The following is a 23,837-nucleotide window of genomic DNA, read 5'->3' on the forward strand; positions in this document are numbered from 1 at the left end:
CACATAATAGCAGTTGAATAAATGGTTTTATTGTCATTATACGAAGGTAAACCAAAATTGGAGGACTTCTTTCAGTGTAACAAAGCAATTTAGAGAGCCGCCGGCTAGGTGCGCGCTAGCATCGGGTGTCCTCGAACGGAGACAGGTCCACAATCATTAAAAAAAAACGTCCCGAATGCAACGGTTTTCCACAGGTTTTTGATCCAGGTCATACGTTTCATGGCTAATAGAGCAGAGTTATTAGCATAGCCGTTCAGACCAGCAGCACCGCTCTTGCCTCTTCCTGGACGCCGCCTGAGGCGCTTCTGGAACCCGATAATAATCCACGAAGCACCTGGTGGTGAGCATAATTTTGTTGTGCTCTTTGTTTTAATTGATGAATTTCTTTTAAATGTAACGAGTTGCTAAAAGTTGTGGTTCTTTCCAGTTTTTTTTTTTTTTTACAGACTTTAATTACACATGCCCACCCTGACTGACGGCTTACACCAGCCTATCACAGTCGGGCACACAGAATGTCACACCAGAATATCACAGTCGCGAACAGAGAGTCACACCCACCCAACACAGAGCACCCTCCCTAATCTTGCCCCACGGTGTGCTGTCTAACAGAACACAATGCACGATACAATGATATCAATGACAATAAAGACAAAATCGATCCAATTCAAATTTTGCGAAGGAGTGAACAAGAAATAACCGAAGCGAGAAGTAGCGAGGGGTCTCTGTAATCAAATGAAGGATGTTGTGTCCCAGGAACACATTGTCCAAGCCTTGTGGCTTATGAAAAATCACAGGTTTTCCTTGGTATTATTTAATATCCCATAAGACTTATTCTATCTACCTGAGTAAAATATGTTTACCTTGTTTTTTTTTTTCTTTCGGTGCAGCCAAACTCCATCCTAGACACTGTCATTGCCGACTTCTACGACCAGCAGCTTCCGTCCAGTCAGGCCACTGATCTCTCTCAACAGGTACGCTGCCTCAGTGGGGTCCTTGAAAATATATTCAATATGTTAGGAAACCCTTTCACTCTTTTGTTGTTTCCTCATTTTGATTGCAAGCTTGAACAATTCAACATGATGGAAACCCCCAACAGCTGCAGCAGCTTCAACAACCAGACCTCTATAATGGACCACTCCCAAGCCCTGATGATGTGCTCATCCGGTGGCCCCTGTAACCTCCGGGGCTCTCAGCAACCTGGCTACAGTAGCCATGGCAACATCCCTAACATCATTCTCACAGGTACTCTTACCTTTGTTGGAAGGAAAATTACAAGATACATTAGAGCGGTTACCAACGTGGAGTTTGTGGGCACCAGGTAGCTCCCTAAGAATACCTGAGTAGCTCGAAGACCAGTTGTGAAAGTAGCTCACCAGTCATTGCGATTTTCTGGGAAATGAGATTTCTAACTGGCATTTTAAATCATCAGTGTGTTTGAATACATGTTCAATATTTTCAATCATTTTTAAACATACCCTATAATTTATATATGTACATCATATAGTGCACTTATTACGAGGCATCTGTCAAACTCATAGTCCAGGGGCCAAAATGCTGAGCATCTAAAAACCAAACGGTCAAAAGAGTGCTTAAACAAAAAAAAACTACATTTCACACAATGCCTGTCGAATACAATAGAGATTTATCTAATAAAATATGTGTAATGACAATTATTCAATGCAACAGTAATGTTTTTGACTTGAGTAAAAGACATTTTACATGAAGGAGTAGTTCAATTTATTTGACAGACCATTCATTTACATTAAGTTACATTCACGAGTTACATGAGGCCCGTTTAAGGACAGCCATTTTGCTGATGTGGACCTCGGTGGAAATGTCACGCCTTGTGTTAGAAGTTGACTGATTCTATTTTGACCCTACTTGTAACTTAGTAATACCGCAGTAACTATATTCATTGTTCACAGATCCCTTAACCGCTAGGGTCCGAGTGTCACCACTTCCTGTGGTGTGTCTTGGGCAAGTACAGCCTGGCGGTGTCCATCCCTCTCCAGGCCGTTTAATAATAATACACGATGTAAAATAGTGAACCAGTCACTATGGAATTACATGATAAAACTATTTTAGAAATGCATATTAAGCTTGTAGCCGCTAGTGCTAATAATTGCTTATAATTACTACATAGTAAAAATATTAAAAATTACATTGTAAAGACATAGTAATAATGTGATAATTTGTTTTAGAAATGCAGTGAGAAATATGCAAAATTGTGTTTGTTTGTTTTTTTACTCAGTGCTGCCATCTCCTGGCTTGGGTCCTCATTGCAGCTTCTGTCAACTCGTACATGATGCGCGTGCTTTACGTGCATTTCTTAGACATGCTAGAACCAACTCTTCCTTTTTTTATCATTCTTGGGGTTTGGGTTGGTGTTTGGACTGTACTAAAATGCGGCTTCCTCTTACTCTCACCATTTTCATGCTGCACTTATAAATAGAAACAAAAAAAAAACACACAGTCAGGGATCAGGATGATGTAACTCCCCCACAGCCCTGTTTCTCCTACCTATTGTGTTCTTCCCCAAACAACTTTGTTAAAAGTAAGATGAGAACAGATAACCATGGTGTAAAACAAAAAATATGGGCTCACTGGACACACGAACTTAACAGAAAAAATATTTAACTCTTTTTTACGGAAACCTCAAACAATGAACCCCACCTTTGTAGTGAGTTTTTTTTAATAAATGGTTTAAATATTTATTTTCTTTTGTATTGTCTCATCTCATCTCATTAGCTGTACCGCTTATTCTTATTAGGGTCGCGGGGGGGCTGGAGCCCAACCCAGCCATCTCCGGGCAGTGGGCAGGGGACACCCTGAACTGGTTGCCAGCCAATCGCAGGGCACACGGGGACAGACAACTCACTCGCTCAGTCACACCTAGGGACAATTTGGACCGGCCAATTCACCTGAAATGCATGTCTTTGGAATGTGGGAGGAAACCGTGGTGCCCGGAGGTAACCCACGCAAGCACGGGGAGAACATACAAACTCCGCACAGTAGGACCGGTTGCTGGATTTGAACCCACGCAGGTTCCCACGACCTCAGAACTTTGCCGCACACGCGCTAACACTGCGCCGCCGTGCTGCCCCTTTTGTATTGTATTTATTTATTTTTAAAGCCTACTTTTAAGTTTTCTTTTAAATTAGTTGAAAAAAAACAACAACACAACATTACGAAAACGTGGCTAAAAGTCTAAAAGCTTTTTGTGTCGTGTTCCTGTTCCAAGCGAGTGGAGAGTCTCCCCCCATCTTGCCAAACGACTTCAGCGGGTCAATGTCGACGATAGCTAGCTTCGATGTGGACTGCCCCTTTTCACTGGATGACCTAAAAATCGACCCGCTGACACTTGATGGCCTGCACATGCTCAACGACCAGAACGTGGTGCTCACCGACCCGGCCACGGAGGACGCCTTTCGGCTGGATCACCTCTGAGATGGTTCCTCTTACAACTTCTTGGCACATAGACTCTCATAAAATGATGTTTATAGAAGCGGTAGGATTTCCAACATGAACTGGAAAAGTGGCTACATCAGGGGTTGGGAACCTATGGCTTGAAAGTACATATCGCTCAGAGATAACGTTTGACCAATTTTGGTACATTAAAAGCCAAGGCAACACTATTTTTGTGGTTGTTCAGTCCAGTGTGTATATTATATATATATATATATATATATATATATATATATATATATACAAGGCACTTTTTCAACAACATTTGCTTTGGCAGTAGGTCGCTAAGAAATCCTTTAAATGGAAGCTCATTACACTATGTATGTTCACTGTTGAGATATTTTATGATGAAAACCCACAAACAAACTGTAAACAGGTGAAAACGCTAGAGCAATTTGATTGGGTGAGCGGTAGAGGTGGGCGGATCTCTGCCAATGGGGCGAGGCACTCCATTCTTTCGCTCGGTGCAGTCTGCGGCGAAGGTAAATACCACGATATCCTTCTTGTTAGCAGTATTTTGTGACATTTTTACAAATAATTTGGCTTGCAACTTGTTTTGAAACCTTGATTTAAGACAAAAATGTCGATCAAATTGATCTTCAACAGTCTTTGGTCTCTCAGGAAGGGATACAAATTTTCAGTGGTATATTATTATTTCATAGATTTGATCAAATCATCAAAATGTCTATCTTTCTATCTACCCTGGTCATATCCCTCGAGAGGGGTGACCGACAGCAATATAAACACATACAAATAAAATAAAAAAGGGAAAAAGTAACAAAAAACACACACAAAATGTTTGGACCATGGCCAACCCAAATGCCCAAACACCCACAAGTTAAGCACCCCAGCACCCAAGTCGGTCATGCTTTCGTCCCTCCAGATGAAACGGGACACAAGGGAAGCGGCCATGTCACTCGGGTCAGGGTGACACAACACACTCTTCTGTTCAACAGCAGAGCCTGACAGCTTTCACCGGTTTACCCCTGCCGCATCATACAGGTCCCTTGCCCATCCCTTAGAACGCGTCCAAACATCTCACTATCCTTTCACAACACCTCTCCACTCATTCCTATCACAAACAGTCCTGTGGTGAGGGGCCCTCTCTCCCTGGGAGGTGTGAGAATTTTCCCACCATGGTCTGCTGCGTGTCATAAGAGGCGACTAAAGTGGAGGGAGCGAGGGGACTGGGGATCCTCTCCTCTCTATCTCTACTCCCTAAGAGACAGCAAGGCAAAGAAAGGGGGGCAGGAGACCGAAAGGTCCCGCAAACCTTAGTTCTCGGGTCACTAAATGTGAGAGGATGTGGAAGTAAAGCGACTGAGTGGAAGAAAGAGGAGATTGGAAGGATGATGACAAGAAGGAACGTTGATGTGTCAAAATGTCACACAGTAAGATAAAATGTCCTGAAATATTAGCTTGTTTGGCGGTTTTGTTGAACTTTGTCTGTCTCAATTTGTTTTTAATATTGTTGCTTTTAAGGTTCTAGACCCCTGAGCTACATTCTAAAAGTATTAAGTCTTGAATTGTGTCAGTGCATCGCTAATGACAAGTTTTAAAGGGGTAGCATTGGTCAACATGCAGGCAATAATCCATTTGGTATCGGGATATCGCCAGTGTTGCGATTATAGATAGATAGATAGATACTTTATTCATCCCCGTAGGGAAATTCACACTTCCAGCAGTCTACCCCGTTGTTTATTAACAGATGAACATGATGCCCTAGGGGTGCTTGTAGCGGAGTGGATGACGTCACGCCAGTCCAAAAGTTCGACATCCCTGCGCCAGATGGAAAACTTTTCTTTGTGAAAATCCAGGGATACACCACCTCGTGTTAGCAAGTCCGCCTCCTCTCCGATTCCCCCCGGCTTTCGTGTCTCTGTTTAGCGGCGTTGAAGCCGGATTGCTCCGGGTAGCTCCGGGTGGCTACACGTTAGCGTCCGGAATGCTAAACGTGAGCCACGTTTCCGCAAAACACAGCAACTGCGCTCCTTGTGCGCTTCGATGTTTTCCACCAGCACTCGATGATCTTATTATGTAAAGCCATGTAAACTCGCACAGAAAATCCAGTCAAGTTTCAAATGCGAGTATTCCCATAGCAATGGTTAGGTTAGTCCTTTTCATTATCCGATCACACATGCATGTATACCCATTCGAGTAATCCCATTGCTTGCGTGTATGCTTAGTTCCCTCATCCAGGATCATTTTTATGCCGCAAAGCACTGTGGGACTTGTAACACTGAGACGAATTATACACGTAAACTCTGCTATGCTCGATAAAATGTGCATTTGTTGATTACTCAAGGACATTTCTGTTTTATTTTATGCCTCTATATCAAAAATGCCAGTTGTATCCATTCATCATCGCGGTGAGCTCTGGCCTAAAAAAAATCCAGCACGACTTAGCCCGAGACTGACCAATTTGATTTGAGGGACTAAGCCCGAAGCAAACACAAATTTTCTTGTTATATTTGTGAGGACTCGGGAGGAGGAGAGATAATTTTTGCCGACTTCTGATCGAAGTCAGATTATTCACTGTATGTAAGTGTAGTTAATCAGTGTCTGGTCAAAAGCTATAGACTCAACAGAGAAAGGGTGAGAGAGCAATTGACTAAGTTTGAGTTGTTGGGTTTGATTTTCACAAGAACAGTGATTTATTAGTGTAAACTCTCTTATCACTGTGCATTCTTGTTTTGCCTTGAAAAATTCATACTTTACCAAATTAGAACTGACATTTTGTCCAATCAACTGAAGCATTATGTACTACTTCTGCTGAATTAATTTATGTCAGCGTTTATTTCGACAGATTTTGTTAATTTCCTCGTCAAAACTCTACCCTTTAAAATTTGATCTTCAAGCACAAAATAAACACATTAGGTTTTAATTTTTCGTCTTTTTTTGGTTTTGGTTTTTTTTTCACTTTTTTTTACAAGGAGACCTTAACATCTATGCAAAACTCGGCATTGATTTAGAACTACAATAATTAATGGAAAATTTTGCCATGTTTACTTACAGTGTATATTTAGCCATACTTAAAAACTTTTTTTTTCAGTTTTTTTAAGTACTCTGAAATGAAATCCACCTCATTAATGAAAAAAAAAACATTTCTGGGCCTGGAAAAAATATATACATTGAATTTGTGACACAGTTCTAGAAAACTTGTAGAATAATTAGAACTATAAACAATCTTGATATCCGATTTAGGAGTAAACAACAGAAAGGTTGCCATTGTTTTCATCTTGTGAAGAATTTACTTTTTGTGTTCTCCATACACTACAGTAACATTGATTCCTCTCATTGATATTAATCATGCTTATCTGTTTATTCCCCATGTACACCCTCTGGTACCTACCTGTGTTTGCACTTTAAAGTAGACAAAGAGAAAGATTCATTTCAATACCGTGATTAAGTAATTGCATCACCATGTCCCTTTAAAAAAGGATAATGACAAAAAAAGTAATGTACTGTATCATTATATTTTATCCATTCTTAATCCAGCACGGCGGCGCAGTGGTTAGCGCTTGTGCGGCACAGTTCATGTCATGGGAACCTGTCGTGGGTTCAAATCCAGCTCCAGACTTCCTGTGCGGAGTTTGTATGTTCTCCCCGTGCTTGCGTGGGTTTCCTCCGGGCACTCCGGTTTCCTCCCACGTTCCAAAAACATGCATTTCAGGTGGATTGGCCGGTCCAAATTGTCCCTAGGTGTGAATGAGCGAATGAGTTGTCTGTCCCTGTGTGCCCTGCGATTGGCTGGCAACCAGTTCAGGGTGTCCCCTGCCCACTGCCCGGAGATGGCTGGGATGGGCTCCAGCCCCCCCGCGACCCTAATGAGGATAAGCGGTACGGATAATGAGATGAGATGAGATTCTTAATCCAACAATGAGCTACCATTCATTGGCTAGGCTATGTCTTAACGCTAAGGTATTGAAGGCAAAGTTATGTCGTTGTTTTACACTGTCAATATGAGACATTTGGATCTCAAATGTGTGCCCTCAAGTCGGGCTTAGATTGGAAGGTTACTTGTATTCAAAGCCACCACTGCTATTATCAAATTTACAGATGACTAAGGAATAATCAATTTTCATGAATTAAAACACAAATCTAAGTACATTTTTCTGTCTTTCTAGCTGTAATGCCCCATCCAAAAAAGTTGTGAATGAATGCTGTACGAAATTTATAATATTGCTAATTTATATGACAATTTCAGCACAATCCACTCTGTCTTGTCTCTATTTTTAGAAATATTTTCATGCAATGAAAATGGCTGACCCACAGTAGCCTATATCTGGCAATTCTTGAATATATATCAACATGAAAATATTTTATCGTATTTTGCGTTAGTTTTCACTGTAATTGCATGACTAAATGTCACTTAAGACTGGTTTCCTGTCATAGGTTGTTTATATTATCCCTACCAGCATTTTCTAAACTGATTTGTTCCTTGGAATGACAAGAAGTACTTTTTTGGAACAGTTTGTACAGCGTGTTATTCCTTGTACGACATGTGATCTAGACCATCTTTGATGTTACTAAATTGTTGTATTGGACTTGCTTTGTATATTGCTTTGTGTTTTATGTAGGTGGAAAAGTAACGAATGACACTAAAACAATATCAACTGTACTCTCAATTTGTTTGAATTTAAAATTTGATTTTTAAATAACTTTTTTTACATTTCAAACATCTTTAAGTTAAAATAGTTTGAATCCCTCTAAAAAAAAGAATATAAATATGAACAGCCCTTTTTCTCCATTGAGAAGTTATTTCGGGGATAAATGGATTCCTTCCTCCCCCCTTTGAATTGGTGCAGGATATCTACTGTGACGTCTTCTGTTTTATGAATTCACACGGAAATTGTCTTACTCTAATTGCACCTTTTGTGAGTCACTTGTTATAGATTCCAACACATTATTTATACACTTTGATATGCAACATGTAAAAATTTTGAAAATGTTTTCTGGATACGGTGTATGGGTGGTATAGCGCGCAGCCCAGTGGTGCGGAGGGTTAGGGTTCAAGTCCAGCTACTGCAGCCTCCCCATGTGGAGTTTGCATGGTTTCCTCCCACATTCCTAAAAAAATGCATGTCAGGTTAATTGGCTGGTCCAAATTGTCCCTAAGTGTGGATGAGCGGGTGAGTTGTCTAACCCTGTGTGCCCTGCAACTGGCTGGCAACCAGTTCACTGCCCAAAGATAGCACCCCTGCGACCCTACTGAGGATAAGCAGTGCAGATAATGGATGGATGGATGGATGGATTGATTTCAGAATAACAAACGTGTTCTTTGGATGAGGCATGGACCAATAGATTGACCCCAATCAATGGCAGCTACAAAGTAAAGACATTTGTATTTGTTTTAGCGTACAATGTTCCACATGCGCATTACTGCTGCGATCGAATAGCTGCACTGTGTTGTTAGGATATGATGTACAAAATGTCCTTCTGGGGAAACTCAACCCTTTAAATGACAATCCATAAGTCTTGTGTTTACGCTTTTTTGATGTATCATATCCGACCAAATGTCTCTTACTCTTTCATATGTACCTCATGTATTTTGTTGGGTTAGCTACTGTTTGTATTTTTGCATTAACTTACTGTGTACACGAAAGTTAAAAAGAGGAATAATGTACAGTATATTTACAAAAAGTCAAAAAATAATAATTTGACTGTTGTTAGCCTATGTTTGGATGGATGGAGGGATGCACGGATTAATCCATGGATGCATGTATGGATAGAACTCCCAACGATTTTGACATCTTTAAAAAAAAAATGCTTCAAAATTATAGATTCAAACCAAATGTATTTTCTGTTTCGCTCCAATGGAGCGTAAGACTTGACTTTGACGCCCTCTGCAGGAAAATGGCTTTAGAAGCTATTGTTTTACTTACCATCCAAGAAAGCAAACATGTTTTTGGTACGAGTATGTTGTATTTGTGCCGAAATACATTTGTGACCACGGTGAAAATGTTTAACATGTATGTGCAATATGTCGTTTCAAAGTTAATTTCACGGAATAAAAGCGAAGGGGTGTGACTGATAAGGCTATGGAATATTATTTTAGGTAATAATCCAGTTAAAAAATAACAACAATTTGATTTATTAGGTACTTTTCAGATTCTGTACTTTTGACCTAAAATAGAATAGTTCAATAAAATGTTGTACATTTACCAATCAAAAAAGTATGAGTGTTTTTTCCAGACATGAAAAAGTGAAATCAGTTTTACCATTTGCATTAGTAATTGTTGTTTTGTAACCACCTGCAAGAACTGAATGTAGGCTCACTCCACACAGCCCAATACACCCATTACACACGTGCAAGGTGTATATTTTTGCCTACTCCTTAATTGAGCATGGGAACATATGAATAAGTTGATGTTTATTGGTATAACTTATTTGCTGTTGTTGCTGTTAATCACTCAAGGCGCCTGGGGATAGCACTCGCACGTGGGAGGCTTCTTAGTTCACCAAAGGAGAATCTCAGTCGGCGTGGGCAACGGGCAGTCTGGAGTGTGGGGCACCGAAGCCAGAGGTTCTCGGCCGATTCTTCTTCTTCACCACAGAGATGGCACCAGTCGTCTTCGAACTTCGCTGCCATATGTTGCCATCTTCGGAGGGAGTTTGCAGTTCCTGTTAATGACTGCTAGAGGAGTCTGAGCTTCTAGCGGGGCCATAGTTTGGGGAAGAGAGGAGCCGAGTTTGGCCTTCTCATCTGCTAGGTCATTGCCTGGGAGGTTGCAGTGGCCTGGGACCCGTATTAATTGGACCCTTTGGTGTGTGGAAAGGCCACAATTTTGGAGTGTATTTCGAGGATGACACGGTCTCTGTTATTTGGATTGTCGAGGGATTGAAGGAGGGACTTGCAGTCTGTGTTGATGGAATTCTGACGACCAGTTGTCATTCTGTTCAAGCCAGTTGATTGCTGCGTTTAGTGCAGTCTTCTTGGCTTGATAGGAGCTGCTAGAGGTCCCTGTGGGTGTGTGCCAGGAGTGGATTGGAGCGTTGCCTCGGTAGATCACTACTCCTGCACCTCTGTTCTCCGTATTGTTTGAGGGTGGACCATCAGTAAAGACGTACAAGTCAGTTGGGGCTTGCGCCGCATTTGTGTTCCTGTGGCTAGTCGTTGGGAGGGGTAAGCACATTTCTGGATGGGTGTAAAATGGATAAGGGGAGGAGGATGAGGTGGTGGCCACTGAATGGTAGGGTTATTTACAGTCTTGAGATTGGAGAGTATTGGGGTGGTAAAAGTCCTCCAGTCACTCCGCTTGGTGCGTTTTGGACGGTGCGTTTCGAAAAGCACTCTCCTGTCATCGCTGGGAGGGAGATGGGACCATTCGTTGGCCTTTCTTAGACTGGCCAACTGTAGTCTGGTGGATATCGGTGGAAGCTGGGCTTCGTGGAGGACGGCGTCAATGGGAGTTGTTCGCAGTTGGCCCATTACGGTCCATGGCGTGTCTGACTGTGTCCTCTCTCATTTTTGGATGTTGTTTGAGGAAGCCCAAGGTGCCTGTGCGGGAGCTGCATATTCATTGATCTGATGGTCGCAATGTAGATCGTCCACATATCCAATGGCCGCCACCCCGAAGAAATGCCTCTCTGTTTATGCAGGAGGTTGGTGCGCTGCTTCATGACTTGGCTCAGGTACATTTATATGTTCATTGAACTAAGACGGCAGTCGTATCAAACCCCAAGGAAGGTAGGATTGACATCGATTATGGAGCCCTTGACTGTGTTGTTTAGGCACCATGAAGATTTTCCAGCATCCATTGTAAAAAAGGGTGACTTTCGACTTTGACGTGTTCAAAGGTATATGATTTTTTGCGGACCATTGGTTGACTTTGACAGCCTCAGACTCTAATCGAACAGCCACTTCTTCTTTATTACAGTTGCTACAGACCAGCGCCAAATCAACAGTGTAGCCGGAGACAAGGGTGGAGGTCTCAAAGGAAATAAAAAGATCAATGATGTAGATTGTAAAGAGAAATGGTGATAAAACTGATCCTTGGGGGCATTTGAAGGTTGTGCAGTGTCCTGTGGTACAGTTCACCCTACGGTATGGTAATCCACTCAACAAACTGAAGCGGAACTTCAGTCTCCAGCATCTTCTGGAGTAGATTGGCACACCGCACCTGGTTGTACGCCTTGCTGATGTTGAAGAAAGCAGCAATGGAACGTAGATATTGCTTAGACTGGAACACATCCGTGACAAATTTGGACAGCCGCAGACATTGATAAGTGCTGCAGCGGCCCTTATGAAAAGCCGCCTGACACTGGCTTAGAATCCTGTGCTCCTCTAGCCAGCTGGACAAGCCATTGCCAATAAGTCTCTGCAAGATCTTGCTGATGGTGGAATTTAGGGTATTGTTGTTATTTTTCACTCATTTTCAAGGTTTGAGACCCCTGATCCAGAGAAATGAAACGAAGTGTGCAAAGGTGTAATCAAATCATTAAAATGACAAGAAGTGAGACACGCATCTTGCAGTCTTGTTAAAAATGTTGGATATAAATAAGAGAACCAAAACAAGGATCCGTGCACATGCCCATGTGAAACAATAGGACAAGTGGAGGAATTTTCATCACTCTTGATGCTGTTTTCCATTAAGTATTTTCCCACTTATTTATTAAAATCCTGAAATAGAAAATGAGATTTTTAGGGGACAAAATATGATTTGTTAGCTCAACCAGTCTACATTTTAGTATTTTTTTAGTATTCATAATACGTGAAAATTTAATGTTTTGAAAAAGGAAATCTAAAAATTGTGAAGTTAAATTAGAATAACACAGAATAAATATGACAATTTAATACATGTTTAACTTAATATTTCCACGATGACAGGTGAAGCACAGCCTCACCTGACTACATGTCACTGCTAGTTGCTGGAATTTAATCCAGAACCTCTGAACTGTGAGGCAGGTATACAAACAAGTCACGTACTATGTCTTCTAATTTTATTGATAAATTGATTGATTGATTGATTGGATTATTGTTGTGCAACAAACTAAGCTAAGTTATTCAATATTATTTGAGTATTATTATTATGCATTGCCTCATGGGCTGGAACGGCGGCTGGGTGGTTAGCGTGCAGCCCGACAGTTCAGTACAAATCCTGCTATCGCACTCTCCCAGTGTTGAGTATGTGTGTTCTCCCCCTGTTTTCCCCAAAAATACATGTCAGAATAGTTGGCCGGTCCAACTTGTCCCTAGGTGTGCATGGCCGTGTGAATGGTTGTATGTCTCTGTGTGCCCTGCAACTGGCTGGCAACCAGTGCAAGGTGTCACCCTACCCACTGTCCAAAAGATGGCTGGGATGGGCTCCAGCACCCATACTTGTCAACCTGTACGGTTTTGCCGTACAAAGTAAGTTTTTTATGCATTTTAAGACGAGTACGACGTACAAGGAAATCTGTACGGAAAAACGCAAATTTGTCAATGATGGGTACCGTCCGGTATACACCGACTATCACGAAACGGCAAATCAATCAAGTCAAAGGAGTTCGCAGCGGAAGCCTCTATCTCGGTATCGGTTTTTTTTTTTCGTTGCAAACGAAGCGAGCAGTTTGATGCTACTCTGCGCATGCGTCTGCCGCCTGGTGATTTCCCATCATATATCATTACGAAAAAAAAAAACATGGTGTATGATTATTTTGTACGGGAAATTGTGACAGTTTGTACGGGCCTGGAGTCGTGGAGGTTGACAGGTATGAGCACCCCTGCGACCCTAGTGAGGATACAGAAAATGGATGGCCATATAATTGATTTATAAAAAGCCCGGTGGGGGTATGGCGTCTGCCCCAAGACTGGGAGGTTGTGGTTCAAGCCTCGGCCGAGTCATACCTAAGACTTAAACATTGGCACCCGTTGCCTCCCTGCTTGGCGTTCAGCATTAGGGGTTGGAATTGGGGGGTTTGGTCACCTAATGACTCCCAACACCTCAGTGGGGTTGAACGAGGGGGCTGGGAATCCCCTCCTCTGAATCAATCTCCCAAAAAAAAGAGTCAGAAATGACTCCAGCCACCTCCCACTAGGGGGATATGGCTGTGGTATATAATATAAGCCCTTTGAGACTCTTTGTGATTAAGGGCTATACAAATAAAAATGACTTGACTTGACTTGACTTAAAAAGATAAAAGCCGTAATCTGCTTTGATTGAAGACAAAATAGGGGAATTTCCTGCAGCACACCAAACAAGGTCTCAAGGCACACAGATTGAGAACACTGGTCAATTTGGTGGGGGTAAAAGTGCAGGATTTTATCATATTATTGCACATTGAATGTTTTTATAGTGCATGTTTGGGTGCAATTCAATGTCCTAAAAGTGCTGTACAAATATATCTTGATTTGATTTCCTGACTAGTCGTGTACCAAGTATGCATAGGATTGGGAGGGGGGATGTGTTACCGTGGCGTACAAAGGAGGCAGGCCGGGTAGCGAGAGTGCACGCGCGGCGTGGATGTTTACTCGGCGGCGCGGACGTCAGAGTGAGCGAGCGAGCCCAGCATGCACCGCGAGGCCGTTGAGAGCTCCTGCAGCTGCCAGTGAATCTCGCCAGTCGCCGACTCGCCTCAGCGCCGAGCAAGGCAAGCAGGCAGCAATCCTGTGCTATCACACAACACAGCACATACATTATCCCACTTGGGGGGGCTCCATGTGAGCAGAGGGAGGGGGACGAGACTGACTTGCCTACCTTGCAGGCGACGGAGAAATGCTGCGCGGACGCCTGTCGAGTCACCGCGACGGCGTTTGAGTCACGATTGTCTGTCGGTTGCCATTTTGGAGGATTCCTCCCTCCATCCTCCGGGCAATGACAACGGTCTCGGCAACCCCGCAGCAGATGAGGGACCGGCTGCTGCAGGCCATCGACAGTCAGAGCAATGTGAGTGGAGCTAAAGCGGCTATCGCTGGAGGGTTGGTGGGGGGCGATGCTAAAGCTAGCTTGTTTTAGGCAAGTCTGACAAACTCCAAACTTGACGCGCCTGGGTCTTATCTTCGCGTTTAGGGGGCTTTTGTTTTAAACGCTGCTTAAGGGACTGTCTTTGGTTGTCACTGACAGTGGCAAATGTGTCAAAAAAGGAGGAGAAACTCCCCGAGGGGAAGCCAAGTTGACAGGTTGGAAGCTAATTTAGCAACAGTAGCCGCTTCTCCCCCCCTCTGCCGCTTGGTCCTTCGTAGTCCCGTTAGCACGCTCCGTTAGCATGTTAGCTCCCCACACTTAAGCGGGCAAGTAGCGTGTTTCACTTTAAACCGAATAAATTCGCACTCGCTTTTCATAAACGTCAGCAAAACACAGTCCACGTACACTCAACGGCTATATTTAGCCTGCCGACATTTTAACGACGAAACATTTTCCCCGTTGACGAAGCAACGAATGCGGCTAGCGAAGTCGTAGCTTGGAGGAGCTAGCTAGAAAGGAGCAAGCGAAGAGAGCCGTCCGACTCAACTTATTAGCATTAGCATGTTGGCTAACGTTAACGCAGGTAAATGTTCGCAAACCCTGCTTGACTTTGGCTTCTGGCAAACGTCTTTTACCTTCTCAATTTAAATTATCAACGTACGGACGTGTTGTTTTTCACGCTCCAATGACTCACATTCGCCCCAATGTAAGCTACGGTGAAGTTATTGGTTTCTCGAGTTGCCATATTAATTAAAACATTCGCACCAGTTTCGCTTTACTTTAAAGGCAATAGCTGGTTGCTAATTTTTCTCCTTACCTACGCACAAACTGCTATTTCGGTTCTTAGTCATCCTGTTACACTGTCAAATGTAATATCGTAATATTTGTTTTCCAAAAATATCCACCAAGATCTCAAAATGTTTTTTAAGTATTCTTAATAGCAATTGATTCTCCATTAGGTGTGGCATTAGGTAGTGAACATTTAATCAATTTACCAATGGCCTGGTCATAAATCACAGGGTTCATTTGCTTCCAGGCAATAATCTGATAGGAAACTGAATATTGCCAGGATACTGATTTTGTAAAGCCATGTACAGAATTTTGATTAAGGTCTTGAGAGTAAGTATTCCACTTTCACTGGTTGTGTTTGTTTATTTTGAATACTGGTGCACATATATGCATTTGAATCATCTGATCGCTGTTTTCTCTATCCCCGGGATATTTTTATGCCCTAAAGCATCGTTAGACTTGTGTTATACAGAGGAATGATTATAGCAAATTTCAGCTTACTTGCTAAAAAGCCTCATGTGTGTACAGACGCTCTTCGACTTGGGTAAAGGGGAAGATACAAAAAAAATTTTTCGGGATGTCGAAAAACATCCTGGTTGCTGTAATTTAGATTTTATATTCTGTGCACCTTTTCAGAGTACAGGACATTTTTGTAGTGCTTCTTTACGCCGCTACCGGTGTGTGACACTTACTTTTCCTACTTTGTATGTAAACATCTCTCCTTCACCTGCTCTTAATCCCACCACTGCCACCAATGTAGCGTGTCGTTTTGTGTGCGTAATGGATAACTCCTTGTTCATGAAAAAAATACTCAAACACTTATGGTCTCTTTGGAGAGCGACAACTGCCAGCACCCGTCTATTGTAAACACACCGAACTATATCCAAAACGAAACCCTCGCGCTCACCTAACCTCTTGTACCAACTCTCGCGACATTAGTGTCCCTATTGACATCATACATGCGTACCTCAAATTCTACGCCTACATCATCTCCTGTGCTGGGAACTTTGACATTTTTATTGTTTAATATCTCGTGCATCCATTCAAAATGGTTGGTGTAAAGAAGTGGCGAGCCATTTCTTTTGAAATTAAAGTGGAATAAGAAAGCTTGACGCAGTTGAGAAATTGGTCTGAACGCTTTTTTTCGGCCACTTTTGACCACAGAGGTCCTCCTGAAGCGCATCTCCGAAAAGTAAGTTAAATCTCACTGTATTTATCTTTATAGAGTATATTATTTTATGAAATGTTTATATTTTTTAATACAAAACAATACAGGTTACTTATACAAGCCTTAAACATTCAAAATATAGCACTGAAGCAACTTGCCAACATATTCATTTTACGAACGATCGTCCGGAACCTAACTCGTTCGTAAGTCGGGCAGCGTCTGTATTGGTTGGTGTTTCTGGAACATTTTAATTTCATTTCACAACGTGAAAATGCCACATGTCTACATATAGCGGATGTCACGGTGTTGTTATTCATATATAGTGTAAGTCTATGCCATTGGGTAGCAACGTACAGGCATATCTTGTGGACTGGAAACTGCAATGGAGCGTGCAGGAAACAAGCACGGTTCTATGTTGAATTTGGTGAGTGACCTGCAGTAAATAAACCTTTTTAATGTCAAAGTTAAATGCGGAAAGTAAGTCCATTTGCCTAATGACGTAGCTCCTGCTCCGCCGTTGTAATCTGAATACTCACAAACCCCATGTATATGGGGTTATTTCTCTAGGCATGTAAATGATTCGTTCACATTGATCCAGAAATTCAATATTCTGTTTCCAATCGGTTTATTGCCTCCATGTAAACAGCCAAATTCCCTTTAGTACTTTTGTATCACCCAGCAGTCTTGTCAAATGAATGGTATAAAGTTTTAAATTTATTGTGATGCTATTTTAATACATTGTGTATGTTGGGTCCATCTTCCATGATAAATGAAAGCCCGTATTAGTCACTTTTGCCAAAACCCTTTGAGTCTCCTTGTGCTAAAGGGCTATACATATAAACATGACTTAAACTGGATCGTTGCTACATTCGTGAGTACTATGGCATCAATTTTTCTGTAGCATTCTGCAATTGGTTTTACAGATAAGCACTTGACAATTTCAAATATTTTGGTGAGTAAAAAGGTGAAATGTAGAATGTGGTGGCCCTCTCACCGTTCAGAGTTTGCATGTTCAATTCCAAATGCCGAGCTCCCTTTGTGGAGTTTGCATGTTTTTCTTGCGCCTGAGCGGGTTATTTCTTGGCACTCTGGTTTCCTCCTAATTTTCAAAAACACACGTGGCCGGTCGATTGGCATGTAAAAATTGTTCTTACGTATGAATGTTTGTCCGTCTCTGTGTTCCGTGCGATTATCTGGCAACTAATTTAAGTTGTCCGCTGCCTGAATCAGCTGGGTTAGGCTCCACCACTCACCACCACCCTCGTGAGGATAAGCTGTTTGACAATGCTTGAATAGAAGGGTAAAATATTGTTTCTGTTACAGATATGCAACATGGTGGTTGTACTTGAAGTGATTACGTGTCTTGAGAAGTATCCTATCACCAAAGAAGCACTTGAGGTGAGAGAAGTGATGACCTTTGCATGGCACGGCTCTACTCCCTACTTTTCTTAAAGTAAAATCCTAAACTCCGTAGTCTTTGCAAATTTGGAACTATGCAGGTCAAATTGGTAGAAAACGCAAGTATTTGTCAATACTGCTCCACGCCAAAACTGATATTGTTTTAAAAACTGAAGAGTGAGTTTTTTTACATTCCCAGTAGAATAAATCATAACCTAATTTTAGCTATTTTCTTAGCATAGGTTCTGATAAAAGTATATAGCATTTCTGACGATCTTTCCCGACCAACATTGTTTCATTTACCATAGGCATAAAAACTGCCATAAGAAGTAGTGTAATTGCAAATTATTTTATCTACCTTTTTCAGTTATACACTAAAGAGCATTCAGGCTGAGTACCAAAAGTCTGTATTATTACGTCAATGGTTCTGATATATTTGGGAGTCACCGAACCGACTTAAGCTGACATTTGTGAGTCTGATTCCGGTGCCAAACTTTTAGGTTTATCACTGCTCATGCTCTGGCAGTAACCTACATGCATTAATTAAACACTATTAAAGTGCAGCGTGAGCCTGGAGACGTCCAATGTAGCAGGCTCACAAACTGTACATGATAAGGGTTTATTTGTCAGCACAAGCGTCTGTCGAGGGAGGCAACCAGCAAAATCAGTTATCTAGATGGCCTGCTTCTTGTGTGCACACCAAAGCCTGCTCTGTCTAGCGTATAATCGGTGACAAACGCCACTTGGACTCCGTGAAAAGAAACTTGCCTAGCAGAACAGTGACTTTGATGCTAACGAGTATTTCTGTTCGACTCTTGAAATGACACAAAACAGTATAGCAAGATTTTAAAAAAATATATATATTCAAATGGAAAATGTTCTTTTTTTTTTTAAATTCACTTGGAACGTCTAACCCTGATTATTCTCATGGCTTGAGTTAAACTGAATGTCAATGTCACTTAGTCCTAAACTGTTATATTTTCCCTTAAACGGTCATTACACATACTACTTACTACTGTAATGCATGCTTTTCTTAAAAAAAAAAAAATTCATTGAATATAATTTCCTTTGAGCCAAAATATCGTACTTAATTTCCTGGTTTGTATGCCCGCATATCTGCCTCATCACACACTGCACCGGAGGCTAGTACAAACCAGGAAATGGAGGAAACTACTGTAATTTCTATTTATTGTTGATGAACATTCAAAATATCAGTGAGCATCAACAGCTTTGTGGGTTCCGTGGCTATTTGTTTATTTTCTTTAATTCTTTACACACAACACTTCAATTACTATTCACAATCAACGACACTGTTCTTAGTTAGAAGTAGGAGTTTAAAGGTCAATGGCACTGAATTAATCGAATACCAGTTACCATCTATGGATTCAATGGGCAGTAAATTAGTTTATAGTTGAACCGTATGTATTCAATTTTCCTTTAAGACCGACACCGAAAAGATTTTAAACGTGTTTCATAGAACCCATGTAAAATAGATTTCATATTTCCATAAATTTCAACTAAAGGGGTTTCCCTGTTTTTTTTTTAAATGTTGTTTAACAATTTTTGTGAGGGAATTTTAAAAAAAAATCGTTTGTGTTCAACCAATCTCGCCTTTCCCTTTTCGGCTCTAATGCAGATCGACTCGGTCACTGGTAGCAGACAACGTCGTCATTGGGATTGCTAAAAATCCTACATATTCTGTTCTGCTGTGCTTGTAAGGTTTATTAATGCTTTTTAAGGATAATTGTGATCATTAATAAGGGGAGCAATTGTCTGACCGATTGACAGGTATGTAATTCCTTAGGCTAATAAGAAACCAACCAACTTCCTTTTCTAAATCTTTTTTTAACTGGCATCTGGCGCTTTATTTCGACGGCATGAAATCTGCAGATAAGCGAGAAGAGAATACTTGAATGACATTTAAGAACGGTCTACTGCTAATATGCATGACTTGACTGTCATTTGATAGTGTTCGAGATTCCTTATTACAATCAAGCGGAAAACCTGCAGCCCAAATTTGAAGCAAGTAGAGCATAGCCATGAAGTGGAAAAGTGCCGTTTTAAGAATTTGATTTCTCCCTAACACACTTTCTTATTAGGAAACCCGACTTGGAAAGCTGATCAACGATGTACGGAAAAAGACCAAGGATGAAGACCTTGCCAAGCGGGCCAAGAAACTCTTGCGAAACTGGCGAAAGCTCATCGAGCCCGGGCCCGCCCTCACTGCGAGCGTTCCAGGTTCCACCAATGGCAGCTCTCATCCCTGCAGGTTGGAGGCCTCGCCTCCCGACATGTCTTTGTCGGCGATGGGCGTCCCCGAAGTCAAAGTCGGTAACGACGTTCACAACACGTACTCTCCAAAAGCGGAGAAATCGATCAGCCGCAAGCGCCGGGCGGAGAACAGAGACAGTGGCGTGCACCTGCCCGAAAAAATCTCAAAGTTGTCGAGTTACGATAACTCAGTTTCGCCGCCTGCCACCAACGGGATCGCGGGCAGTCCGGACACCCACCAGGAGGTGGAGCTGGTCCCGTCTCCCGACCATTCTCGGACAGAGAACCTTGACAACGATAAGATCAACAGAATTCCTGTCAACGCTGTCAAGCCTCGGCCCAGTTCCCCCGGCGCCGCCAAACTCCCTAGCACTTCGTCTTTAATCAAGGTCGCTGTTATGCAGCAGCAGGCCAGAATGGATGATGGCGGAGGGGGCGGCGGTGGCCACTATCAAGCCAGGAGTCCCCGCGGCCTTTCCACTAGTCCAAGGAGCACAAAACAAGACGCCATGACCAAGCGCTCTGCGGCATATGCACAAATGCGAGCCTCTGTTCCCAGCCCTTCATCCAGGGACTCACCCTTGCCTTTACCCCGGCCCGCATCTCCTTCGGCCCAAAGCGCTCACTCTTCGCAAAGGTCCTCGCTGCACTGGGCCACCACGCCTGAGGTCTCCTCTCATTTACCCCCACAAGACTTAACTGCAACACTGGAATCCCCCTCCCCTTCGCCCACGCTGCCCCCTCGCTCGCAAAACAACTCTGAACTCCATCGAACGGCGGCAGAGGTAGCCTCGACCGTCTGGGACGATACGGACAGCCTCCTGACGTCTGCCTCAGAGAACAAGAGAAGGAAGTATCGCTCTAGAGACTATTCTGTCAATTTAGACGGCCAGAAAATAGAGGACACCACTAAGCCGGTACGGTTAAAAGAACGCAGGCTCACGTTTGACCCCGTCACGCGGCAAATCAAGCCCCTGGTCCACAAAGAGCCTTCTCAGTCTGAGGAACCGCCTACCCCCGAGCCCGTGGAGCCCCGGCAGAGAACTGAGGTCTCTGTTCCGCAACCCGCGGGGCCGGGACCCAACGCCAACCCAAACCCCAACCCTTTTCAGCAGACCAACTGGAAGGAGCTGTCCAGGAACGAAATCATCCAGTCCTACTTGAACCTTCAAAGCAACGTGCTCACCTCGTCCGGGGTGCAGGCACAGAGTGCTCACTTTTTCATGTCCCAGTATCTGAAAAGGGAAGAACAGGGCGTCAAAGAGGTGAGGCAAATGCACGTTTTGCAGGCAGACAGCCCTGCGTCCGACTTACCGGGTGTGAGTCGGGACGTCAGCGCCGAGGACCTGGACAGGCTACACAACCAGCACTGGCCCGGGGTCAATGGATGTCTGGACACCAAGGACACCTGGTATGACTGGACAGAGTGCATATCGTTGGACCCTCACGGGGACGAAAGCAAGCTTAATATCCTGCCGTACGTTTGCCTCGACTGAGGGCTCCTTTTCTAGTCCTGCCACCCCCCTCCACACACAGGTTGAAATCATGTAGGATTTTGTTTGGCAAAAGCCAGGCCTGCTAAAGTCTCCTCCTCCCTCCCACGACCTCTCCTCTTTCTGTGATGATTTTTTTTGGTACAAAAAAAGATGAGAAATTAAAAAGAATATTTGAGTTTGTGATACAAAGGGCTGCTTTTGTTTGTATTTGTGTTAAAGTTGAAAGCCACAGGAAGGAGGGCCCCAATTTGCCACGTGCAACTACTAGTATAGAAGATGGTAAAGATGGCAGACAAAGCCAATATTTGAGGCTGACAGGGTTAATACTGTGTGTCCCCCTCCCCCTTAAAACACGTCTAAATTTTGTCAATCTGTCTTCAAACGAGGGTGGGCTGGTGTTCAGTTGTCCTGTCCGGGCCGCCACGCTAGTCTTCATCTACCATGTTCAAGAATATGATCACACTCTCAGTCTGAAATAACGGCGGTTATCAGAAGCTTTATGTGAAATATAAGAGTAAATTATAGATTTCTTCTCATGTACACATCTATTTATTTTGGCTAGTACATATGACAGGACTTCCATTTTGATGTTTATAAACGTCCTGGTTTTCTTCCATACCTTTTTTTTTTTTCTTTTCTTGTGTTGCGTCGCAGTGTTGTTGAATTCACTTTATAGTTTTTTTTTTTCATCTTAAAACATCTAGATTGGCCATCAGTTAAATTGGGCTGAACATTCCATACTCCATACACTTTATTGCGCTCTCCCCAACTCTTGAAGGTGTTTTGGAAGATGTACTTTCAACTTTTTAGAAGAGAACATTTTTGCTGAAAATGCTACCTATGTAGTACATCAAGTGTGTGAATGTAAGTAATTGAAAGCTAAACTTGATACTGTAAGTTGGATCTCAGGTTTTGCTCTTAGCATTGGTACAACGGTGTCTTGAGATACGAGTTGATGGGTACAAGCTACTCTTTGTCCATTATTTTTTTTTTCTCTAGACCACAAACGTTGGGTGCTGCATAATACCAAATAACCCAGTCCCTAAACTAAACTGTTAAGTACATAGAAAAGTGAGCATTCACCTTAGGAAACTAACCGGTTGTGTATGTTAAAAAGTCAAATGCTTTTGAACACTGTTATAAAGTCAAATTTTGGAATCTACCATGTAGATGTATAAATTGTTTAGCAACTGCCAAGAACCACTGTCATGTATCTCAAAAAATGGGACAGATAACTTCTATGAATCATAATGTAAATTAGTCATAACATTCTAAATGTTGCTCACTTTGTGTGTAAGTATAAAGCCGCATTGGTTTTAAAATGGGTGCGCGGCCATTTTGTTGCTTACTGTCCACTGAGAATGACATCGCACTTGCCTTGATCTCATCTTCAATTGGCAGGAAGTGGCAAAAATGGCCGCCACCTAGCACGGAAAATCGGTTAAATTTGCTGCCTAGTTTACTCCACAAAAGTATTAGGAAGGTATTTCATGTTCTAATACTTAAATTGTGGGCTGGCATTGAATTTTAACATCACAATATTTTTTACAACATGCTATCCCCCCCCCTCATCTAATACTCAAACAAGTTGTCCTGTGCTGCTGAAACTAGTTGATAATGTTCCTTTTTCATTTCAATTGTGATCACTCCAAGGCACCGCTGTATCGATGATATTGAGCTTTTCCTTCTTCCAGAGACGCTCAAATGATTCACGACTGTTCCCGTTTCCAGATCAGGTTATTTAAGACGCAATTGTCCAAATCTGAGACTATGAGCCCCTACCCCATGTCCCATCTTTGTGTGAGCACATTCATGATTTGGGTTTTTTTTCCATCCTCATCCTGCTAGATGTCAGATCAGCCTAGTGCACTTGCCCATTCTTCCCTACCAATGTGCCTTTGGTCTATTGTAAATCTGCATTTGCTTCCGAGTGCGAGGCCGGGTGGTTTGTTCAAGAGAGATCTCCGAAACCCGTGATTAATTTGAAGCTGGTGTATGCACCGTCTTTTGTTTTTGGTTTGTTTTGTACGCAGCATTTTTGCGAGGAAAGGCAGAAGAGGTGCACATCACAGCTGGCAATAAAAGTGCTACAACTGGTTGATAAGAATGTTTTGACTGGGGGGTCATTGTTCAGTGTTTAGCATCTCTCAATTGTTTGACAAATAAAATGATCTAATTCCTTATCTCGGGGATTTTGATTGTGTGTCCGTGGGATTTAAGGAGGCGCCTCGAATATGTATTGTGATGAGTGGGAATACAGTATTCTAAAAGGTGTTATGAGGTCGACCAGAAGGGGGTGCGCTTGGTCCAGTTTGGCTAGTCAATTTTGAGTCAAGTCATTTTTATTTGTATAGCCCTAAATCA

The 23,837-nt window shown here is 42.5% G+C and overlaps 2 protein-coding genes and 1 long non-coding RNA gene across 5 annotated transcripts in view; 2 read left to right on the forward strand and 1 right to left on the reverse strand.

The window, feature by feature from the left end:
- crtc1a (CREB regulated transcription coactivator 1a) overlaps window positions 1-3,635 on the forward strand; it is a 36,147-nt gene extending 32,512 nt beyond the window's left edge. For both annotated transcript variants that reach the window (XM_088348730.1, XM_088348739.1), the window contains exons 12-14: window positions 888-971; window positions 1,062-1,242; window positions 3,242-3,635. In XM_088348730.1, coding sequence (XP_088204856.1) covers window positions 888-971; window positions 1,062-1,242; window positions 3,242-3,447 — 471 coding nt within the window. In that variant the 3' untranslated portion in view covers window positions 3,448-3,635. The remainder of the gene's footprint in view (window positions 1-887; window positions 972-1,061; window positions 1,243-3,241) is intronic.
- On the reverse strand, window positions 89-14,978 carry LOC148376576 (uncharacterized). Its single transcript, XR_015852138.1, has 3 exons — window positions 14,145-14,978; window positions 13,859-14,059; window positions 89-992 (listed from the first exon to the last, which is right to left on the reverse strand). It is a non-coding gene; the product is annotated as an uncharacterized LOC148376576 (long non-coding RNA).
- crsp7 (cofactor required for Sp1 transcriptional activation, subunit 7) lies at window positions 13,874-23,656 on the forward strand. Of its 2 annotated transcripts, XM_088348709.1 has the most exons (4): window positions 13,874-14,037; window positions 14,152-14,333; window positions 17,632-17,706; window positions 19,806-23,656. In XM_088348709.1, exons 2-4 carry the CDS (start codon window positions 14,262-14,264, stop codon window positions 21,471-21,473), a joined length of 1,815 nt encoding a protein of 604 aa, XP_088204835.1. In that variant the 5' UTR covers window positions 13,874-14,037; window positions 14,152-14,261; the 3' UTR covers window positions 21,474-23,656. The 2 variants fall into 2 exon arrangements, with proteins under 2 accessions (XP_088204835.1, XP_088204842.1); XM_088348716.1 differs by lacking the exon at window positions 13,874-14,037 and having other exon boundaries at window positions 14,044-14,333.
- The last annotated feature ends 181 nt before the right edge of the window (window positions 23,657-23,837 follow it).

This window comes from Urocampus carinirostris, chromosome 1 (genome assembly GCF_059441175.1).
Source record: "Urocampus carinirostris isolate Australia breed hairy pipefish chromosome 1, RoL_Ucar_1.0, whole genome shotgun sequence".
Taxonomy (NCBI): Eukaryota; Metazoa; Chordata; class Actinopteri; order Syngnathiformes; family Syngnathidae; genus Urocampus; species Urocampus carinirostris.

Bases quoted from the DNA above. Each gene is read 5' to 3' on its own strand.
- crsp7 (XM_088348709.1), top strand. From the start codon at position 14,262: ATGACAACGGTCTCGGCAACCCCGCAGCAGATGAGGGACCGGCTGCTG. The intron at 14,334-17,631 runs GTGAGTGGAGCT...TTTCTGTTACAG, and splicing joins CCATCGACAGTCAGAGCAAT to ATATGCAACATGGTGGTTGT. The intron at 17,707-19,805 runs GTGAGAGAAGTG...CTTTCTTATTAG, and splicing joins TCACCAAAGAAGCACTTGAG to GAAACCCGACTTGGAAAGCT.